The sequence below is a fragment of the Apodemus sylvaticus genome, chromosome 21, assembly GCF_947179515.1.
Source record: "Apodemus sylvaticus chromosome 21, mApoSyl1.1, whole genome shotgun sequence".
Lineage (NCBI taxonomy): Eukaryota > Metazoa > Chordata > Mammalia > Rodentia > Muridae > Apodemus > Apodemus sylvaticus.
The window spans coordinates 22314971-22334090 of NC_067492.1; the positions used below are offsets into that span (position 1 = coordinate 22314971).

General features: G+C 41.0%; 1 protein-coding gene across 4 annotated transcripts in view; it reads right to left on the reverse strand.

Moving 5' to 3' along the window:
* Nfat5 (nuclear factor of activated T cells 5) overlaps positions 1–18559 on the reverse strand; it is an 86937-nt gene extending 68378 nt beyond the window's left edge. For 3 of the 4 annotated variants that reach the window (XM_052167242.1, XM_052167239.1, XM_052167238.1), the window contains exons 1-2: positions 18132–18559; positions 16378–16431 (exon numbers count right to left, since the gene is read on the reverse strand). In XM_052167242.1, coding sequence (XP_052023202.1) covers positions 16378–16431; positions 18132–18204 — 127 coding nt within the window. In that variant the 5' untranslated portion in view covers positions 18205–18559. The remainder of the gene's footprint in view (positions 1–16377; positions 16432–18131) is intronic. The other variant, XM_052167241.1, reaches the window with a different exon arrangement.
* Between the last annotated feature and the right edge of the window lie 561 nt (positions 18560–19120).

Below are 19120 nucleotides of genomic sequence, written 5' to 3' on the forward strand. Positions count from 1 at the left end.
GGGAAGATGACTTGCAGGTTAAAAGTACTTGAACCATGTACAGCTCTATCAGAGAACCAACTTCAGTTCCCAATACCCAGGTTGGGCATCTTAAAATCACGTTAACTCCAGCCCTAGAGGATCTGATTTGGCCTCCAGTAATACCTGCACACATTCATGTACCTCCACCTCCCACACAAACATGTAATCAAATATACATCTTAAAAAAAAAAATCCTACTTAGCTAGACACAGCAGAGCTCAGCCACTAGCCCAGCACTTGGGAGACAGAGGCAACAAGGTCAAGTTCAAGTTCAACCTGATCTACACAGTGAATTACAAGCTAGCAAGGACAATATGAGATCCCGTCTCAAAAATAAAATAAGAATCCTATTTATGTAAGATATTATGTATGTATGTATGTATGTATGTATGTATGTATGTATGTATGTATATATGTAGAAAGAATATATTTGAGAAGAGATATTTACTTTTTTCTTAATATTTTCATATTGCCTAAAGACTGTTTTGTTTTGTATTGAAACAGGGTCTCAATATGCAGTACTGGCTGGCTTTATAGACCAGGCTAGCCTCAAATTCAGAGATCTGCCTCTGCCTCCCAAATGCTAGGATTAAAGGTATATGATAACATATTTAAAGATCTATAATAAATATCTTCCTTTCAGAAGAAAGTACAGTTAAATTATGCTACATTTATAACCTAAAGGATATTCAACTGTACAAAGGAAAAAAAACAGCTTTTAGAATTCAGTTATTTTAAGGGATGAGGCCACCCACCCACCTCAAAAATACTAATCCAGAATTCCTGTCAAAAGAAAATGCAGGGACAAAGAGTGGAGCAGAGACTGAAGGAAAGGCCATTCAGAGACCGCCCTACCTAGGGATCCATCCCATCTGCAAATACCAAACCAGACACTATTGCTGATGCCAAACAACACTTGCTGGTAAAGCCTGGTATAGCTGTCCCCTGAGAGCTCTGCCAGAGCCTGACCAATACAGATGCAGATGCTTGCAGCCAACCATTGGACTGAGCCTGGGGACACCAATGTAAGAGTTAGGGGAAGGACTGAAGGAGCTGAAGGGGAAGAACAACAATATCAACCAATCAGACCCCCTAGAACTCTTAAGGACTAAACCACCAACCAAAGAATACACATGGAGGGACCCATGGCTCCAGCTGCATATGTAGCAGAAGACTGCTTTATATGGCATCAATGGGAGAAGAGGTCCCTGGTCCTGTGAAGGCTCAATGCCCCAGTATAGGGGAATGCTAGGGCGGTAAGGCAGGAGTGAGTGGGTGGGTGGAGGAACACTCTTATAGAGGTAGATGGTAGGGGAGAGGGGGTTTGTGAAAGGAAAGCTAGGAAGAGGGATAACATTTGAAATGTAAATAAATAAAATAACCAATAAAAATGAAAAAAAGAGAGAATTCAGTTATTTAAGACTAAATTAGCATATAGCCATTAATAAGCAGAAATGAAGGTATAAAACGACCTATCACATAAAAATGTTAACAATGGTTATTTCTGTGTGATAGGATTGCATATTGTCTCTTCTAGGTTTTAAACTTTATAATTTTCAGAGTAGTCTTTCTGCAATAAAACAAAATGCAAAACTTAAGAAGCTGATGCAGGAGGACAGTCTCCAGAAAAAAACAAAACAGGGCTGGGGATATAGCTCAGTGGTAGACAGAATGCTTAGCAGGTACAAGGCCCTAAATGCAGCCCCCAGTACCAAGAAATAGAAACAAAAAGTCCTAAGTTCAGTTCCTAGCAATATTCTGCGCCCCCACACAAAAATTTTCTTGGAGCTAAGAACATAAGTGGCAGAAGCATTTGCCTAGCACATCTGTTTTAGGCTCAATTCCAAACATATATATAACAGCATATAAAACTGCAATTTGGGGGCTGGAAAGATGGCTCAGAGGTTAAGAGCACTGGCTACTCTTCCAGAAAACCCGGGTTCTATTCCCAGCACCTACATGGCAATTCACAACGCTCTGTTACTCCAGTTTCAGGGGATCCAACACATACAAAGACATGCATACAAACAAAATATCAATGCTATATAATAGCATATAGCCATTAATAAGCAGAAATGAAGGTATAAAATGACCTATCACATAAAAATGTTAACAATGGTTATTTCTGTGTGATAGGATTGCATATTGTCTCTTCTAGGTTTTAAACTTTATAATTTTCAGAGTAGTCTTTCTGCAATAAAACAAAATGCAAAACTTAAGAAGCTGATGCAGGAGGACAAAAAAAAAAAACCTTGCCCCCCTAAACTGTATTTCCTTTGAATAGATTCAACTTTTCTTTGCAATGCTCAAAACAAAATACATCCACTTAAAAATATATATATAGCCGGGTGGTGGTGGCGTACGCCTGTAATCCCAGCACTCTGGGAGGCAGAGGCAGGCAGATTTCTGAGTTCGAGGCCAGCCTGGTTTCCAGAGTGAGTTTCAGGACAGCCAGGGCTACACAGAGAAACCCTGTCTTGAAAAATACCAGCAAACCACACACACACACACACACACACACACTATATATATATATATATATATATATATATATATATATATATATATATATATATATATATATATATTAGCATAATCTAAAAATTATATATGCCAGATAGTAGCACAAGCTACTTAGCACTCATGAGACTAAAGCATGAGGACCATGAATTAAGAGGGCCAGCCTGAGCTAAAAGTGAGGTCCTGTTTCTGAAAAACACAAAAATTCATATAAACCCTCATATAAAATGATCTCATATAAATTAAACAAAAATTTTACTGTTCATATAAAACAAGCATTAAACCACTCAACAGTGCCCTTTAACCAAGACCTTCAATGAATATAATTATAGCTCAATTTAATTTAACAATTATCCAAGGTCCTCATTAACCACATCAATGTCTAATTAATGATATAAATACAAGCACAAGAGCAACTTTTTGAGACTCAGTAGAGCCTGAGGTTTCCATAGCTACAAAAGTATGTCTCACTTCAATAATGTAGATTTTCTTCTTTCTGGCTCACAGCCACAATTCTGTGACATTTATTAGATAACTGCAATCCTCCTGCTATTATTAAATATAAACATTTGCTTTCTACAAATCAACAAAATGAATCAACCATGCAATAGTGAAAAACATTACTTTATCCCATCTAAATGAGGCTAATACAACTACTCATAAATTTTTCATAAAGTCATCTATCTGGCTTCTCAAATTTTGTTTTGATTATTAAGTATGTGGTACAGTAACCAAGGCTCACGCCTGCAATCCCCGAAGTGAGGAAGCAAGAGTCAGGAGGATCAAAAGCTTAAAATCATCCCCTTAAATAGTGAATTTGAGATCAGCCTGAGCTACTGAAACTCAGTCTCAAAAAACAAACAAACAAACAAACAAACAAAAAACCAAAAAAGCAAACAAACAAAAAACAAAACAAAAAAAAAAGAAAAAGAAAAAAGAGAAATGGTATGTGTCACTTAAAGCTTAACAAGTAAAAACATTTTTATGGCAAAATATGTATTAAATTTCTACTATCTTAGCCATTTTTTTTTCTTTTTTTCTTTTTCTTTTTGATTTGTTTTTTTCGAGACAGGGTTTCTCTGTATAGCCCTGGCTGTCCTGGAACTCACTCTGTAGACCAGGCTGGCCTAGAACTCAGAAATCCTCCTGCCTCTGCCTCCCAGAGTGCTGGGATTACAGGCATGCGCCACCATCGCCCGGCTCTTAGCCATTTTTAAGTACACAATTCAATGGCTTTAAGTAACTCACAGTAATATACAAAAATAACTTTCAGCCATACTTTGTTTCCTCTTGTTTAGCTTGGTTCACTTTGTACTTTTTTGTTTGTTTTGGTTTTCTGGGGCAAGATCTCATGTAGTCCAGCCTACCCCTAATTCATTATGTAGCCAAAGCTGACCCTGAATTTCTGATCCTCTTCCCATGTCTATCTCCTAAGTGTTGGGTTTATAGGCATATGCCATTACTGACTTACTTTCTATGTTTTCATTTAATATACAATGTGGAAAGAATCAAAATTTCCCTTCTCCACTATTCTCATATGGAACATACTTTGTTTAGCCATTACATGTATTCACAGATATTGGTTGTTCCCATCTTTATTTTTAATTTTGAGCCAGTCTCACTATGTAGTACAGCTTGGCTTCAAACTGGCTTGTGTTTGCTTGGCGGGCACTCTACCACTGAGCTACATTCCCATCCTTTTCATCTTTTAACTATTATAAAATATGTTCCTAGTATACAAGTATTTACTCTAAATTCCTGTTCTCATGTGTAACCAGGAATAGAATAGAGGGACAGTCTGAGATTATGCTTAACCTTTTGAACTACCTGCTGTACATAGCAGCTGCATCAGTCTACATTCCCACAGTCAAGGTAATTTATATTCCACAATTAATATTTTATTATTAGAGCTACCCTTCTATAAAAAAGTATATAAATCCTATTGTTTTGATCACATTAACTTTTCCTATACATGTTGTACAGGTATGTGTGCAGTGACATAATTCAATTGCTATAAAAAATTTACCTATTCCCTGTCTTGAAACCCCCCCAAATTCACCTATTTATTATTTGGGGGGATAATTTTATTAATAATTTTATTCGTTTAACATTTCAAATGATATCCCCCTTCCTAGTTACATTTCAAATGATATTCCCCTTCCTGGTTACCCCTCCACCAACTCCTCCATTCCATCCCCCTTCCTCCCTCCTCTATGAGGGGTGCTCCTCCACCCATTCACCCACTTCTGCCTCACTCCTCTAGCATCCTTCTATCCCGGGGTATCAAACCTCCCTCCTGTCCCACTGATGTCAGATAAGCCCATCCTCAACTACGTATGTATCTGGCAAGTCCTGGCTTTCTCCACGTATACTCTTTGGTTGATGGTTTAGTCCCTGGGAGCTCTGGGTGGTCCAGTTAGTTGATATTGTTCTTCTTATGGGGTTTCAACCCCCTTCAGCTCCTTCAGTCCTTCCCCTAGCTCTTCGATTGGGGTCCCCAGGCTTAGTGGGATGGTTAACTGTAAGTATCTGCGTCTGTATTGGTCAGGTGCTGGTAGAACCTCAGGGAACAGCTATACTAGGTTCCCGTCAGCAAGCATTTCTTGGCATCAGCAAAAGTGTGGGAGTTTGGTGTCTGCAAATGGGATGGAGTGGTCTCTGGATGGCCTCTCCTTCAGTCTCTGTTCTCTGTTCCAATTTTTTTTTGGGGGTCCCTGTCTCTCCTGGGGGCCATGCCTATTTACTTGGGGTGGTCTCTACAGGTTCTATCTCCCCTTTGCTGGGTATTTCAACTAGTCATCACCATTGGCTCCTGGGAGCCTCTCACTTCCCTGGAGTCTGGGACTTTCTAGTGGCTACCCTCAGTTCCCCATCCCCTTCTGCTATATGTTTCTATTCAATTTCTTGATTCTCTGTAGTTCTTTCCTGTCCTGGTCTATAAAACAAGTTCCAGGACAGGCAGAATTACACAGAGAAACCCTGTCTTGAAAAAACAAAAAGAAAACAACAAAAAGATTTGTTCTTATTTCACATGTACGAATGTTTTGCCTACATGTATGTCTGCTCATTGCATGTGTGCTTGGTGCCCCTAGAGGTCAGAAGAGGGTGTCAAATGCCCTTAACTGGAGTTACAGATGGTAGTGAGCTGCCATGGGGTGCTAGGAAACAAACCCAAGTCTTCTGAAAGAGCAGTCAATGAGTGCTCTTAACCACTGAGCCACCTCTCCAGCCCAGCATGTTTAACTTTTTGAGGAAATAGCCAGATTCTTTACAATGGTAGCTTTTATACTCCCACTAGTAGTGTATACATCTCCACATTAATCTTTTGTTGTTGTTCTTGTCCTTTTCTGTTTCTGTCAGACAAGGTTTTACTATGTTATAGACGCTAGCTCAAACTCCTGGGCTCACAGGATCGTCCTACCTCAGTCTCCTCTGTAACTGGGACTACAAGTATATACCACAATGCTTGGCTCATCATTTTGATCACAGCTATTCTTGGAAGTGAAAGTTGTTTCTGGTGATTTTAATATTTCCCAATGTTAATGATCCAGAATATCTCACATGTATGTATTAAACAATGTATATACTTTGTTGGATATTTTTGTGCTAAAACATTATGCTTAGTAATATTTATAAACAACTATTAAAATCAGTATGCCTTTAAATATAAGTAGTTTATTAGTACTAAAGTCAATGTGTCCCTAAATAAAAAGTACATTGACTAGTACAAGAAGGATTTTGCTGCCTTACTATATAGAAATAGTTGTACTAATCAATGAAACAAAGTAGTCAGACTTTACTCATTCTATATTGATAAATGCTTGCTTCATTTGACTGACATTTTATTTTTAAAATGGTTATTTCCTAGGGTGCAGCTCAGTGGTGGAGTATATGCTGAGCATGGAAACATGAGGACTCTGGTTCAATATGGAGCAACACAAAATATCAAGTTAAGTTTCTACAGGTTACTTTCTTACTTCCACACATGTATTCTGTGGCACGCCTGCCCACATATATACATAATTAGTTAAGGTAAATATAAAGGACATATTTCAAGACTTCTCATCACTACTCCATTGTAAAGAACAGCAACTTGTTAGCTTAAGCGTACATTTGGTTTATAGCCACTGCCACAGGGTACACTTAAACATGTCCTATCTTATTAATTTATAGATGACTGTAATGAAGCTTTAAAACAAACATACTTGCATAATAAAGCCTCTATGGACAGGCATGGTAGTGCATGCCTTTAATTCCAGCAATTGGAGGCAGAGGCAGTTAGATCTCAGTGAATTCAAGGCAAGACTGGTAAGTACCAAGATAGCCAGGGCTATGTAGAGACCCTGTCTCAAAATAGATAAGTAGATAGATAGATAGATAGATAGATCAATACATAGATAGACAAACAGGTAGAGCCTCTACCAAAACACTTGTTTTTTCATATTGTTAAAAAGCATTTTAATATCTAACATTCTAATTAGTTGTGTAGAATTTAATATATATTACTATTAATCAAATTCTATTTTTTTTAATTTTTTATTTATGTATATGAGTCCTCTGTTGTTGTCTTCAGACACACCAGAAGAGGGCATCAGATCTCATTACAGATGGTTGTGAGCCACCATGTGGTTGCTGGTAATTGAACTCAGGACCTCTGGAAGAGCAGTCAGTGCTCTTAACCGCTGAGCCATCTCTCCAGCCCTCAAATTTCTATTTTATTCAAAATCAGAACTTTCTACATACAGTTAAGCAAAATACTGTAAGTACACAGGTAAGGAGCCAAAGAACTCATATTCTGTGTTGAAAATTTAGGGCAGTTAGTGCAATGTATGCTTAGCTTACACAGGGCCCTGAGTTTGTTCCCCAGCACCACATAAAAGTAGGTATGGGGAGGGGGGGCATAGGCCTATAACCCCAGAACTTGGGAGGTAGAGACAGGCGAATAAGCGTTCATTCACAATCATCCTCAACTACATAGCAAGTTCAAAGCAAACCTGGACTATAAGATATCCCGCTTCAAACAAAAACGCTTCATATTGTTTGACCTTTCTGAAAAGGAGAAAAAACTTAACTCCAAAGAAAGTACCTTAAATGTCTGTAGTGAAGAAAACTACTTATTTCCCTCAGGTAGGTTCTCAGAGCCACACAGCATTAGAACTGAAATATTCTAATATAGTTCAGAGAACTTTCATGAAGTTCAGGAAACAAACGACCCAGCAAGAGAAAGATTTAATTTCTAATTTCTATTCTGCTGCTCATCTCTTCTCAACTTCATTTTGTCTCTGACACGTACCAGCAGAAATAAGAAGCAGCAGAAACAGAGAGCCCTGTGATGCTGTAAAAGTACTGCCAAAGAAATCAAGTACCCTGGCTTAGCAAGACTAACAGCTTGGTGGTGTAAGTGCCATCCTTGGAACCCATGGTGGAAAGAGAATCAACTCTAGAAAGTTGTATCCCAGTCTCCACAAGTATGGTGAGCAATGTATCCACATCACACTTCATACATGGAGACAATAATAAAGTAGGTGAGAGAAAGAGAGAACTCAAGTGCCTTAAGCATTTCCCATTTCTAAATGTGTCTATAGGAGAGAGCTTCTGCTTATTTCTTTTTCTACTTTTCACTCCTAAGCCTGATTTCTTTTTTTTTTTCCTTAAGATTTACTTATTTATTTCATGTATGTGAGTATACTGTAGCTGTCTTCAGACACACCAGAAGAGGGTGTCATATCCCATTACAGATGGTTGTTAGCCACTATGTGGTTGCTGGGAATTGAACTCACGACCTCTAGAAGAGTAGCAGTGCTCTTAACCACTGAGCCATCTCTCCAACCCTCTAAGCCTGCTAACTGTTTTTTGTTGTTGTTTTTTTTGTTTTTTTGGATTTGGTTTTTCCAAGACAGGGTTTCTCTGTGTAGCCCTGGCTGTCCTGGAACTCACTCTGTAGACCAGGCTGGCCTCCAACTCAGAAATCCGCCTGCCTCTGCCTCCCCAGAGTGCTGGGATTACAGGCATGCGCACCACCACCTGGCCTAAGCCTGATTTTTAATTTGCATATATTCTTATCTTTCTTATTCTATTATTTCCTATCATGTTTTAAACCTCTACTATAAAACTAGGACAACCTCCTTCTTTTTGTTTTTTGTTTTTTGTTTTTTTGTTTTTTCAGACAGGGTTTCTCTCCATAGCCCTAGCTGTCCTGGAACTCTGTAGACCAGGCTGATATCAAACTTACAGAGATCCTCTTGCCTCAGCCTCCCAAGTGCTGCGATCAAAGGTGTGATCCGTCACACCCACCTTCGTCTCTTTCTTAAACTGTTCACTTTCATTTCTTAGGTGTTTGTTTGTACTGAGCATTGAACCTACAACCTTGAAAACACTGCACTAATGCTATACTCCCAGCTCATTTCTCAGACTTTTATTTTGAGACAATGTCTCATAAAGTTGTTCAGGTTGGCCTTGTCATCTTCCTGCTTCAGCCTCACAAGTAATCTACACTACCAGGGCTGGCTTTTTTTTTTTTTGTTAATTTGGCAAACAAGACATATCAAAACAAATGTTTTTCAGTAGAGAATGTCTAAGAAATAGTGCCTCCCCCACCCCGATGATTTTATTTTCCTTTCCTTTTGTTCTTTTTCTTTTTTTCTTTTGGATTTTCCTTTTTTTTAAAAAATGTGTTTATTTTATGTATATGAGTACACTGTAGCAGTACTAATGGTTATGAGTCATGTGGCTGGGGGGGATTTGAATTCAGGAACTCTGCTGCTTGCTCTTATTGGCCCTGCTCGCTCCTGCTTAAAGATTTATTTATTGTTATAAATAAGGACACTGTAGCTGTCTTCAGATGCACCAGAAAAGGCATCAGATTTCATTATGGATGGTAATATGCAACAATGTGGTTGCTGGGATTTGAACTCAGAACCTTTGAAAGAACAGTCAGTGCTCTTAACCACTGAGTCATATCTCCAGCCCCTCTTTTGGATTTTCAAGACAGGATTTCTCTGTGTAGTCTTAGCTATCCTAAAATTCACTTTATAGACAAGCTGAATCAAACTGAGTCCCTAACTAGAAATCATGTTATTTTTAAATATCACTCACACACACACACACACACACACACACACACACACACACCAATTAAGAGCACTTCCTGCTTTTGCACAGGATAGGGGGTTCAATTCCCAGCACCTACATGGTGGCTTACAACCACATGTAATTCCAGTTCCAGGAGATCTCACATCCCCTTTTGGTCTCCTGGGCAATGTGGCACTGTTTGCACATGGTGTACATGCTTGCAAGCAAGATATTCACAAGCTCTTAAAATAAAAATAAATCTTTAAAAACAAAAATACCACACACACACACATTTTTTTTTTTAAATTAATGTGTATGTACGCCATGCATGTGAGTGGGCCCTTTGAGACCTGAATAGAACACTTGATCCCGACGGGCAGTGGTGGCACACACCTTTAATCCCAGCACTTGGGAGGCAGAGGCAGACAGATTTCTGAGTTCTGGTCTACAGAGTGAGTTCCAGGACAGCCAGGGCTACACATAGAGGAACCCTGTCTTGAAAAACCAAAACAAGCAAGCAAGCAAACAAACAAACAAAAAACCCTACTGGATCCCTTGAGGCTGAGGTCATTTTTTATGGTTATGTATTACTGTATTAATCAGTTAAGACCCTGTACCCATTGCCAGGCAATCATCACATTAAATAAAATCATAGTAGCAAGATCTAGAACTGTTTAATAGGTAAGCTAAATGCAAACTCTTCTGAATGGCAAGGATATTTTTAATCTATTTGTCAACTTTAATAATTCACAACTGCAGATTTTATAACTTGTTTTCTTAAAAACTTAAACTGGCTGGACATGGTGGGGAACACCTGTCATCCAACACTGAGACTGAGCCAGAAGGACTAAAAGTCTGAGACAGGGAGAAAGAGGAAGAGGAGGGAGCAGCAGCAACGGAAGCAAGACTCTACAACAGATTAACCACCATTCTAGGTAAATTACTAAATGTCTTTCCGCCTCTATTTCGTCATTGCTCTAGTAGGAGAATTGCTACTTAACATCTCAAAGGGTTATGCAAATTGTGTAAGTCACTAGTCCATAGGGATTCAGTAGCTAGCACTCTAATCCCAGCACTCAAAAAGATGAGGACAGGAGGACCAAAAGTTCAAGGATAACCTTGGCTGTGACACCACATCTCAAAAGAGAAAGGCTGGAGAAGACAGCTCAGTAGTTAACAGTACTACTGGCCAGCACTCTGAGAGGCAGAGGCAGGTGGATTTCTGAGTTTGAGGCCAGCCTGGAACAGAGTGAGTTCCAGGACAGCCAGGGCTATATAGAGAAACCCTGTCTCGAAAAAACCAAAAAAAAAAAAAAAAAAAAAAAAGAGTACTACTGGTTGTTCTTCCTGAGAACCCGGGCTCAGTTCCCAGCTACGATTCGGTAGCTAACAACCATCTCTAACTCCAGCTCCAGAGGATCTGATAACCTCTTCTGGCTGCCTCATGCTCTACATGTATGTGATGAACAAGACATTCATGCAGGCAAAACACCCATCCATTTAAGATGAAAACAAATTAAATCTCAAAAACAAATTTAGAGAGAAACAAGTTAATATGAGTAGATTTGCTGGCTGGGGAATTGGCTCTATAAGAAAAGTGCTTTTTATGTAAGCATGAAAACCTAAGTTCAAAGACCCAGCACCAGTCTAGTTAAATTGGTGAATTTTAGGTTTCAGAGACTTTCAGTAGGGACAGGCTGAGGAACTTCTGGGATCTATACAGAGATACACACATGCATGCATACATACATATACATGCACACACACAAAGAATTCAGTGAATCATGGGGTGATTAAAGTGGCTTAGCAGGTAAAGTTAAGGCACTTGTTACCAAACTTGTCAACTTGAGTGTGATTCCCCAGAATTACATGGTAGAGAGCAAAAACTGATTTATGAAAACTGTTCTGGAACCCCACATAGGTACTATGGAACACATGCCTACACAATATAAAATAAGTAAATGTTTTCAAAGAATTCAGTGTCAAGCTCTTAACATACAGTACTCTGCAGAGATTTATGTTCAACAATTTTCCCACTGTAAATTTTTAAATATAATTTCATAATCTGTAGCCTGGAACTTAGCTTTGTTTCCATCTCTGCAGCGTTCCTGCCTCACCCACCTTACCTGCTTGGACTGCAATTTTAGTGCAGATTACAAGATACTTACATACTAGAAGCAACAGCCTCCTAATATATTCCATTTTGCAAAGATAGCAAAGGAGAATGGAAAGAATGAAGAAACAATATATACACTTCTTAGAATAAAACAGAGTATTTCAAAAATTAATTCAAAGCTGGGTGGTGGCATTCTAGAGGCAGAGGCAGGCAAATCTCTGTCTTTTCAAGGCAAGCCTTGAACTCTGTTCTACAGAGTGAGTTCCTAGACAGCCAAGGCTATACAGAGAAACCCTGTCTGGAAAAAACAAAGCAAAACAAAGCAAAATAAAAAACATTAATACAAAAAGCCAGGGCTGTTGGAATATGCCTTTAAGACCAGCACTCAGGAAGCAGAAGCAGGCCAATCTCTTAAGTTCAAAGCCAGCCTGGTCTATATAGAGAATTCCAGGCCAGCCAAGACTACACGGTAAAACCTTTAAAAAAAAAAAAAAAAGACAAAGAAAGAAGAAAAGAAGGAGGAGGAAGAGGAAGAAGAGGAGAAGGAAGAAGAAAGCCAAAGAGAGGGAAGAGGAGGGGAGGGAAAGGAAAGGAAAGGAAAGGAAAGGAAAGGAAAGGAAAGGAAAGGAAAGGAAAGGAAAAAGGAAAGGAAAAAGGAAAGGAGAAAGGAAAGGAGAAAGGAAAGGAAAGGAAAGGAAAGGAAAGGAAAGGAAAGGAAAGGAAAAAGGAAAGGAAAAGGAAAGGAGAAAGGAAAGGAGAAAGGAAAGGAGAAAGGAAAGGAGAAAGGAAAGGAGAAAGAAAGGAAAGGAGAAAGGAAAGGAGAAAGGAAAGGAGAAAGGAGAAAGGAAAGGAGAAAGGAAAGGAGAAAGGAAAGGAGAAAGGAAAGGAGAAAGGAAAGGAGAAAGGAAAGGAGAAAGGAAAGGAGAAAGGAAAGGAGAAAGGAAAGGAGAAAGGAAAGGAGAAAGGAAAGGAGAAAGGAAAGGAGAAAGGAAAGGAGAAAGGAAAGGAGAAAGGAAAGGAGAAAGGAAAGGAGAAAGGAAAGGAGAAAGGAAAGGAGAAAGGAAAGGAGAAAGGAAAGGAAAGGAAAGGAAAGGAAAGGAAAGGAAAGGAAAGGAAAGGAAAGGAAAGGAAAGGAAAGGAAAGGAAAGGAAAGGAAAGGAAGAAAATACAGAAAAGTCAAGTCACCAAGAGGCTGGAGATAGCTCGGTAGTTGGAAGCAGAATGTGTCCCCCAGAACCCAAGTGCATCACATGGCTCACCATTACTTCTAACTCTAGCTTCAGGAGATTTGATGCCCTCTTCTGGTCTCCTTAGGTACCCACAAGTACATCTGCTTACTCTACACACTGAAGTGAAAATGTTTTAAAAAATAAATAAAATCTTGGAGTTGGAGAGATGGCTTTGATGATAAGAGCACCTGGAATTCTTGCACAGTACTGTGTTGGATTCCCAGCACCCTCAAGTCGCCCTTATCTAGCCTAGGAGAGTACTACACACATGTGGTGTGGAGATATAGCATGCAAGCAAGACATTCGTGCACACTAAGTATATCTTTTATGTTAATAATAATAAACAAAATCTTTTTAAAAATAAAGAACTCACCATAATGTGAAAGTGTTTATGTGCGAAATGATTACACTATCTGGCATTTATTTTAAAATAACCCATTTACTTTAAAGTAATGTTTGGGAAACAGAAGGTAAAAAGAAGACACTGAAAACTGTTAAAGACTTGTGATGGGTATACAAAGACTCAGCATTTTATTGTCTCTGCTATTATACATTATTTAAGATGTATTTCTCACAGGCCAAGATAGCTTTATAGGTAAAGGAACCTGCCACAAGGCCAGATTACTTGAATTAAAATTTCATGTGGTGGAGAGAACTACCTACAATTGTCCTCTGACCTCCATTGCAATGCATGTATATGTGTATGTGGATATACACAAATAAATGTAAAATTTCTAAAAGTTAAAATTAACGATGGCCAATATAAATGTTAAATATTGTTTAAAAATATTAAACAAGCAAATTCATGATGTATTGAGTCAAAAATTTCAATATATATATTGAGAGAGAGAGAGAGAGAGAGAGATAGCAATTAAATATCTGTAAAAGGGTGATCTTTTTAAGACATCTTGTCAAATGAAGTTAAAAATGAACATATAGGCACAGCATGTAATATGCATATTAAATGGTTGTATTCATTAAAAATATCTCCTTAAAGTTGGACAGTGATCAGGTGGCAGCAGCGGTACATGCCTTTAACCCCAGCATTTGGGAGGCAGAGACAGAACTCTCTGTTTGAGGCCAACCTGGTCTACAGTATGAATTCTAAAACAGCCAGGGCTACACAGAGAAACCTGTCTCAAAAACAAAACAAACAAACAAATAAACAAAAAAAGCCTACCTCCTTAAAAAATTATCACATTTTACCTATTTTCATCCTGCCTTATAATCTTTCTAATTATGATACTCCCAGGTTTGTTGACCAGGAAAGAAAGGACAGTGTGGACATATATGGTCTCATATCATCATAAACAGTAAGAATAAAACCTAAAAATCTAGCTGGGCAGTGGTGGTGCACGCCTGTAATCCCAGCACTCTGGGAGGCAGAGGCAGGCGGGATTTCTGAGTTCGAGGCCAGCCTGGTCTACAGAGTTCCAGGACAGCCAGGGCTATACAGAGAAACCCTGTCTCAAAAAAAACCAAATCCCCCCCCCCAAAAAAAACAAAAACCTAAAAATCTCCTTCATTAAGAAACACTTCGGCCAGGAGGTGGTTGTGCACACTTGTAATACCAGCACTCTGGGAGGCAAAGGCAGGCGGATTTCTGAGTTTGAGGCTAGCCTGGTCTACAGAGTGAGTTCTAGGACAGCCAGGGCTATACAGAGAAAGCCTGTCTTGAAAAACAAACAAACAAACAAACAAAATTAATAATAACTTTAGGGGACTGGAGAGTAGAGAGATGGCTCAGCAGTAAAGAGCACTGGCTACTCTTCTAGAGGACCTAAGCTTGATTCCCAGTACATAACTGACAGCTCATAACCATCTGTAACTCCAGTATCTGATGATCCAACACAGATCTTTCTGGGCTCTGTGAGCACAAGGTACATACATTCTACACAGACATATAGGCAAGCAAACCACTCATACACACAAAAATAAACCTCAAAAACTGAAACCCCTAACATTTATAAAATATCTTCTTAATAAGTAACATATTTTCAGTATCTTTCTCCTTCCTGATAATCTCTGATTATGATACTCCCTGCTAAGGCTCAGTGATAGAATACTTGCCCCATTCTTGAAGCCCCAGGTTAAATTCCCAGTACTGCTGGACATTGTGGTACACCCCTAAATCTCAGCATTCAATGAAGAGGCAGGCAGATCTAAGTTCCAAATCATAGGGAGTTCCAGGCCAGAGCTACATAGTAAGACCCTGTCTCAAAACCCAAAAATAAGTAAATAAATAAATCCCTTGTACTGCCCAATAATATAATAATAAATAAGTAAAGCCAAATACTGTAATGAGGTATTTTAATACACATTAGCTAATTAAAGAGATACCTACTTTTGTAGAAAGAATAATAAAGTTTAGAATAGTAAAATCATTTGCCCCAGGTCATAGCGCTGAAGAAGTTGCTAAACTGGTATTCAAACCTAAGCTGAATTACAACACCCACTTCCTCCACTGTATCTACAGGTCCACCTACCTCTAAGAGAGAAAAAGCTATATTGAAGTCCTATGAAGATATTTAAAGCCTTTTTCAAAGAGATCATAAACTACGTGTTATGTTCCTATAGTTCATAGTAGCATTTGGCTTTGGGTAAGGAGTACTGACTCAAACACAGAAAGCTTTGTTTCTGCTGAGGTTGAACTTTCCCCCCACGCCTCTTTCAGCTTGTTTCTCAGTTCTATACAATGCAGAAATTAAATAAATATCCTAGATATCTAATACCAAGACCTTAAAATTCAAAGAAGGTAAGAGTAAAGTCTAAAAAATAAAACTATTTAAACAGTGCAGAGTTAAAATATTTACTACAACAAAGAAAACATTTTTTAAAGTAATTGTCTGCTGTTTAAGGTGCATAGCCTAGAAACTCCCAGAACTTTCTTGGGGCCTTTCCCCCCCCCCCCTAAGCATCGTTCCCATTATGTAGCCTTTCTTATTCTTACATATAATGAAATAGCAATAACATCAATACTTGGCAAATAAATTATATATCATTTTGAAATTCACAACATCCAAACGTTTTCTGTTTGGAATTTTCAAACTACGTATGTGTTTGGTGTCACTGCTGAATTTATTAATTTATCATCTTTATGTTTGAATCTTTTCAAGTTTAGTTTGTGTTTAAGAACAATTTAACTGAAATACTAAAGTAGAACACCCAACACATAATTTTAAATGATCCTACGGGATCTTCCCAAGGCCTCTCAAAGCAGATACAATGGCCTACAAGCAATTCAAGCACAGTAATGAAATCCACTGAAACATTTAGCTGCTCTAAAAGAAGGATCAGGCTCCTTAGCAAAAGACTACATTGTGTGAGTCTGCAAAGTTTCCCACTTTCCCACTTCAACTCTGTCTCAGAGAAAGCCTTTGCACACTAACACAATATGCTGTAAAATGGCACTTTGCTGACCTTCCAATAGTCCAGCTCTATGAAAATTCTGTGATGGGTGTAACTTCAGAGAATCTGAAAAACACAAAAAGCATTAAGTACTTTTTATGCTGAATGAGAAAAAAATGCCAAGGATAGCATACATCTCTTACATAACTATTATGTATTTTTAAGAGCCTAAGCCCATATTAGTTTAGTCTGTTCCCTGCAAAAGGAAGATTGGGTTGCTTCTACATTGGTCTCTAAAGCTAAACTTAGATTTTGATAAAGCATTTGTTTCATGGAAAATTATCTGATGATTACTGCCCAAATGGTATTACTGTCTTGACTATTTTTAGCATCCAATTGTGCATTAGCCCTATTCTAAGGATCATCTCTTGATATTTTCTCTTCCTTCTGACACTTCAAACTAAAATATTTTTAAGCTACTTCAGGTAATATCTGAAAAACATCCTACAGGATAGTGACTGCCAACTAAATCCATCAAAGTAACAGACAATAGCCTAACAGTTACTAAATAGGACTCTATGTACAAATTCAACAGTCTATAAAGTCTAGCACCTTCCAGGGTAAACCATATCCCTCTGGTTCACTTAACATAAATACATTAATGCCAGGCTTTAGTCCTTCTCTACCCCCGAAGAGGTGAAATTTTCTGGTGGGTTTGTAAAACCAAAAATCGGAGAAATGCTGAATTTCTTGGGAAAAGGGTTCACCATGGCATATTTTTAAAAAATAGAACTGTCTTTTGACTCCTTCCACTGGTATAAGAAATATTGATGAGTACAGATGGGGGTTATTTTTGATTTGATACCCCTTGCAAAGCGAACCTGTTCTGACACATTCTTGTGGTGTCCAGTGTAGGAATTTAACCCCAGCAGAGATCACCTCAAGTATTAATGTTTTAGATGCTGGGAATCCCCTGCAGGCCTTAGCCAAAATAGTTTTAAATGGGATTCTCTGTTCATTGCCTCCTCTCTGCACGAAGCCCTTGAACAGCAAAGAAGAGAATTTTTCTCAAAGGCCAGGACTGTGCCGGAGCCTGGTACTCAAGGGAGAGGAATACGAGTAATCCAGGGAGGGCATCCCTATCTTTGTAAAAGAGGAGAAGTAATTAGAATGTCACAGAGGTAGAAAGAGAGAAAGAAGAAGGTTGGGGCCTTTTCCAGGCAAGAAGATGACGAGGAAAGGAAGAACGCCTGGCCGAGGGGGGCCGTCCCGACATGGGGAGGGAGTGGACTAGGCCGGGGAAGGGGGGGGGGGTGGTAGGACGACCGCGCACAAACAAGACCAGAGGGAGAGAAAAAAAATGGTGACCCTGAGCTCAGAAGCCCCTTGGGGCCACGCAGCCCGGCATGGGGCAACTTTGCCAAGGGAGTGGAGTCCGGGGGACACAAGCCGCGGCGCCCCAACCTCCCCCCCCCACACCGCGATCGCCCCAGCAGCGGGACCAGTGGGGTGATTCCCGAGCCGGGGGAGGACTGAGCCGGCAGTGCGCCGAGGGTGGAGGAGTCCGGACTCGCCGAGCGGCGGGCTGCGAACCTCCCGGGCCGCAGAGGACCCGGGGGCGCGTGGACCCTAAGACCCCCGGCGCCCCAAGCTGCGCTGGGGAGGGGGCGCCGCTCGGCGGCTCCGGGATCACCCCTAGCCCTCGGCGGCCAGCCCAGGACTCTGATGAGGGGCCACCCCGCCCGAACCCGGTCCCGACGGGGACCCCCCGGGACTCGGCGCGCTCGCGCTCCCCGCCCCCACGCCCCACCCCCCATCTGACTCACCTCGCGAGTACAGGGACTTGGGCGATTCCAGGTCTAGGTCCGCGCTGAGCAATGAGATGAAGTCCGAGGGCATCGCAGCTCGACCCAGCCCGGCCCGAGGGCAGCGGGAGGGGGGGAGCGGCGGTGGCGGCGGCACCTCCTCTCCGGGATCCTCGGGCACCGAACCGGGGGCGGCGAGGCGAGGGCGGCAGCCGCTGCCTCCTCCTCCTCGAGGGCAGTCACTTCCCACCCGGCCGAGTGACGAGAAGGGCGGCGGAGTGGAGACCAGCTCTGCGGAGTGGAGAACTGACTCCCGACGAGTCCAGAGAGAAGAAGGTTTCGCACGGGGAAGGGGAGACGGAGAGCCAAGGGGTCCGTTTCGGGCTTCTCCTCAGCGCACACTGACGGCCGCCGCCACCGCCGCCGCCGCTGACAGGAATCTGAGCCCCGCCCCCTCGTGAGGCACTGCGCACGCGCGGAGGGGGGAGGTCCGGGAGTTCGGAAGAGCCGGGCGGCCGACGGAGGGCGGACAGGCGCGCCACAGAACAGCATCAACAAGGGCTTTGCTTCCTGCCGTCGCTGCCGCGGCTGCTGCTGATCCCGGGCTGGGAAAGGGCCCCGCCAGCAGGGAGGGAGGAGGGAGGCCGCCTGGCTTCTGGGGCCCTGAGAAGGGAGAAAATTTTTGCCACGACCTGGTGGCGGCGAGCCTGAGGCGGCTGGCCCTGCACCGTGGTGTACGTAGGAGGACACAGACCCTGGGGGACCTCGATGTCTGCAAGGAGGGGAAAAGACCTCCAGAGACTTGCAGCGATCAGAGGCCGGCACGCTTAGGGGAATGGAGTTCCACGGCTTGAACGAGCAGTCCAGCCCTTCAGAGTTTTTCATAGCAGTTTCTGCACTGAGCTGGCCCAGGGGCTGTCAGACTCACTTTTTAATTAAGAAAGGGCAAACCATATTCCACCACCACCACGAGTTACTAAGTTTTGTTTGTGGATTTTCCTGTTGTTGTT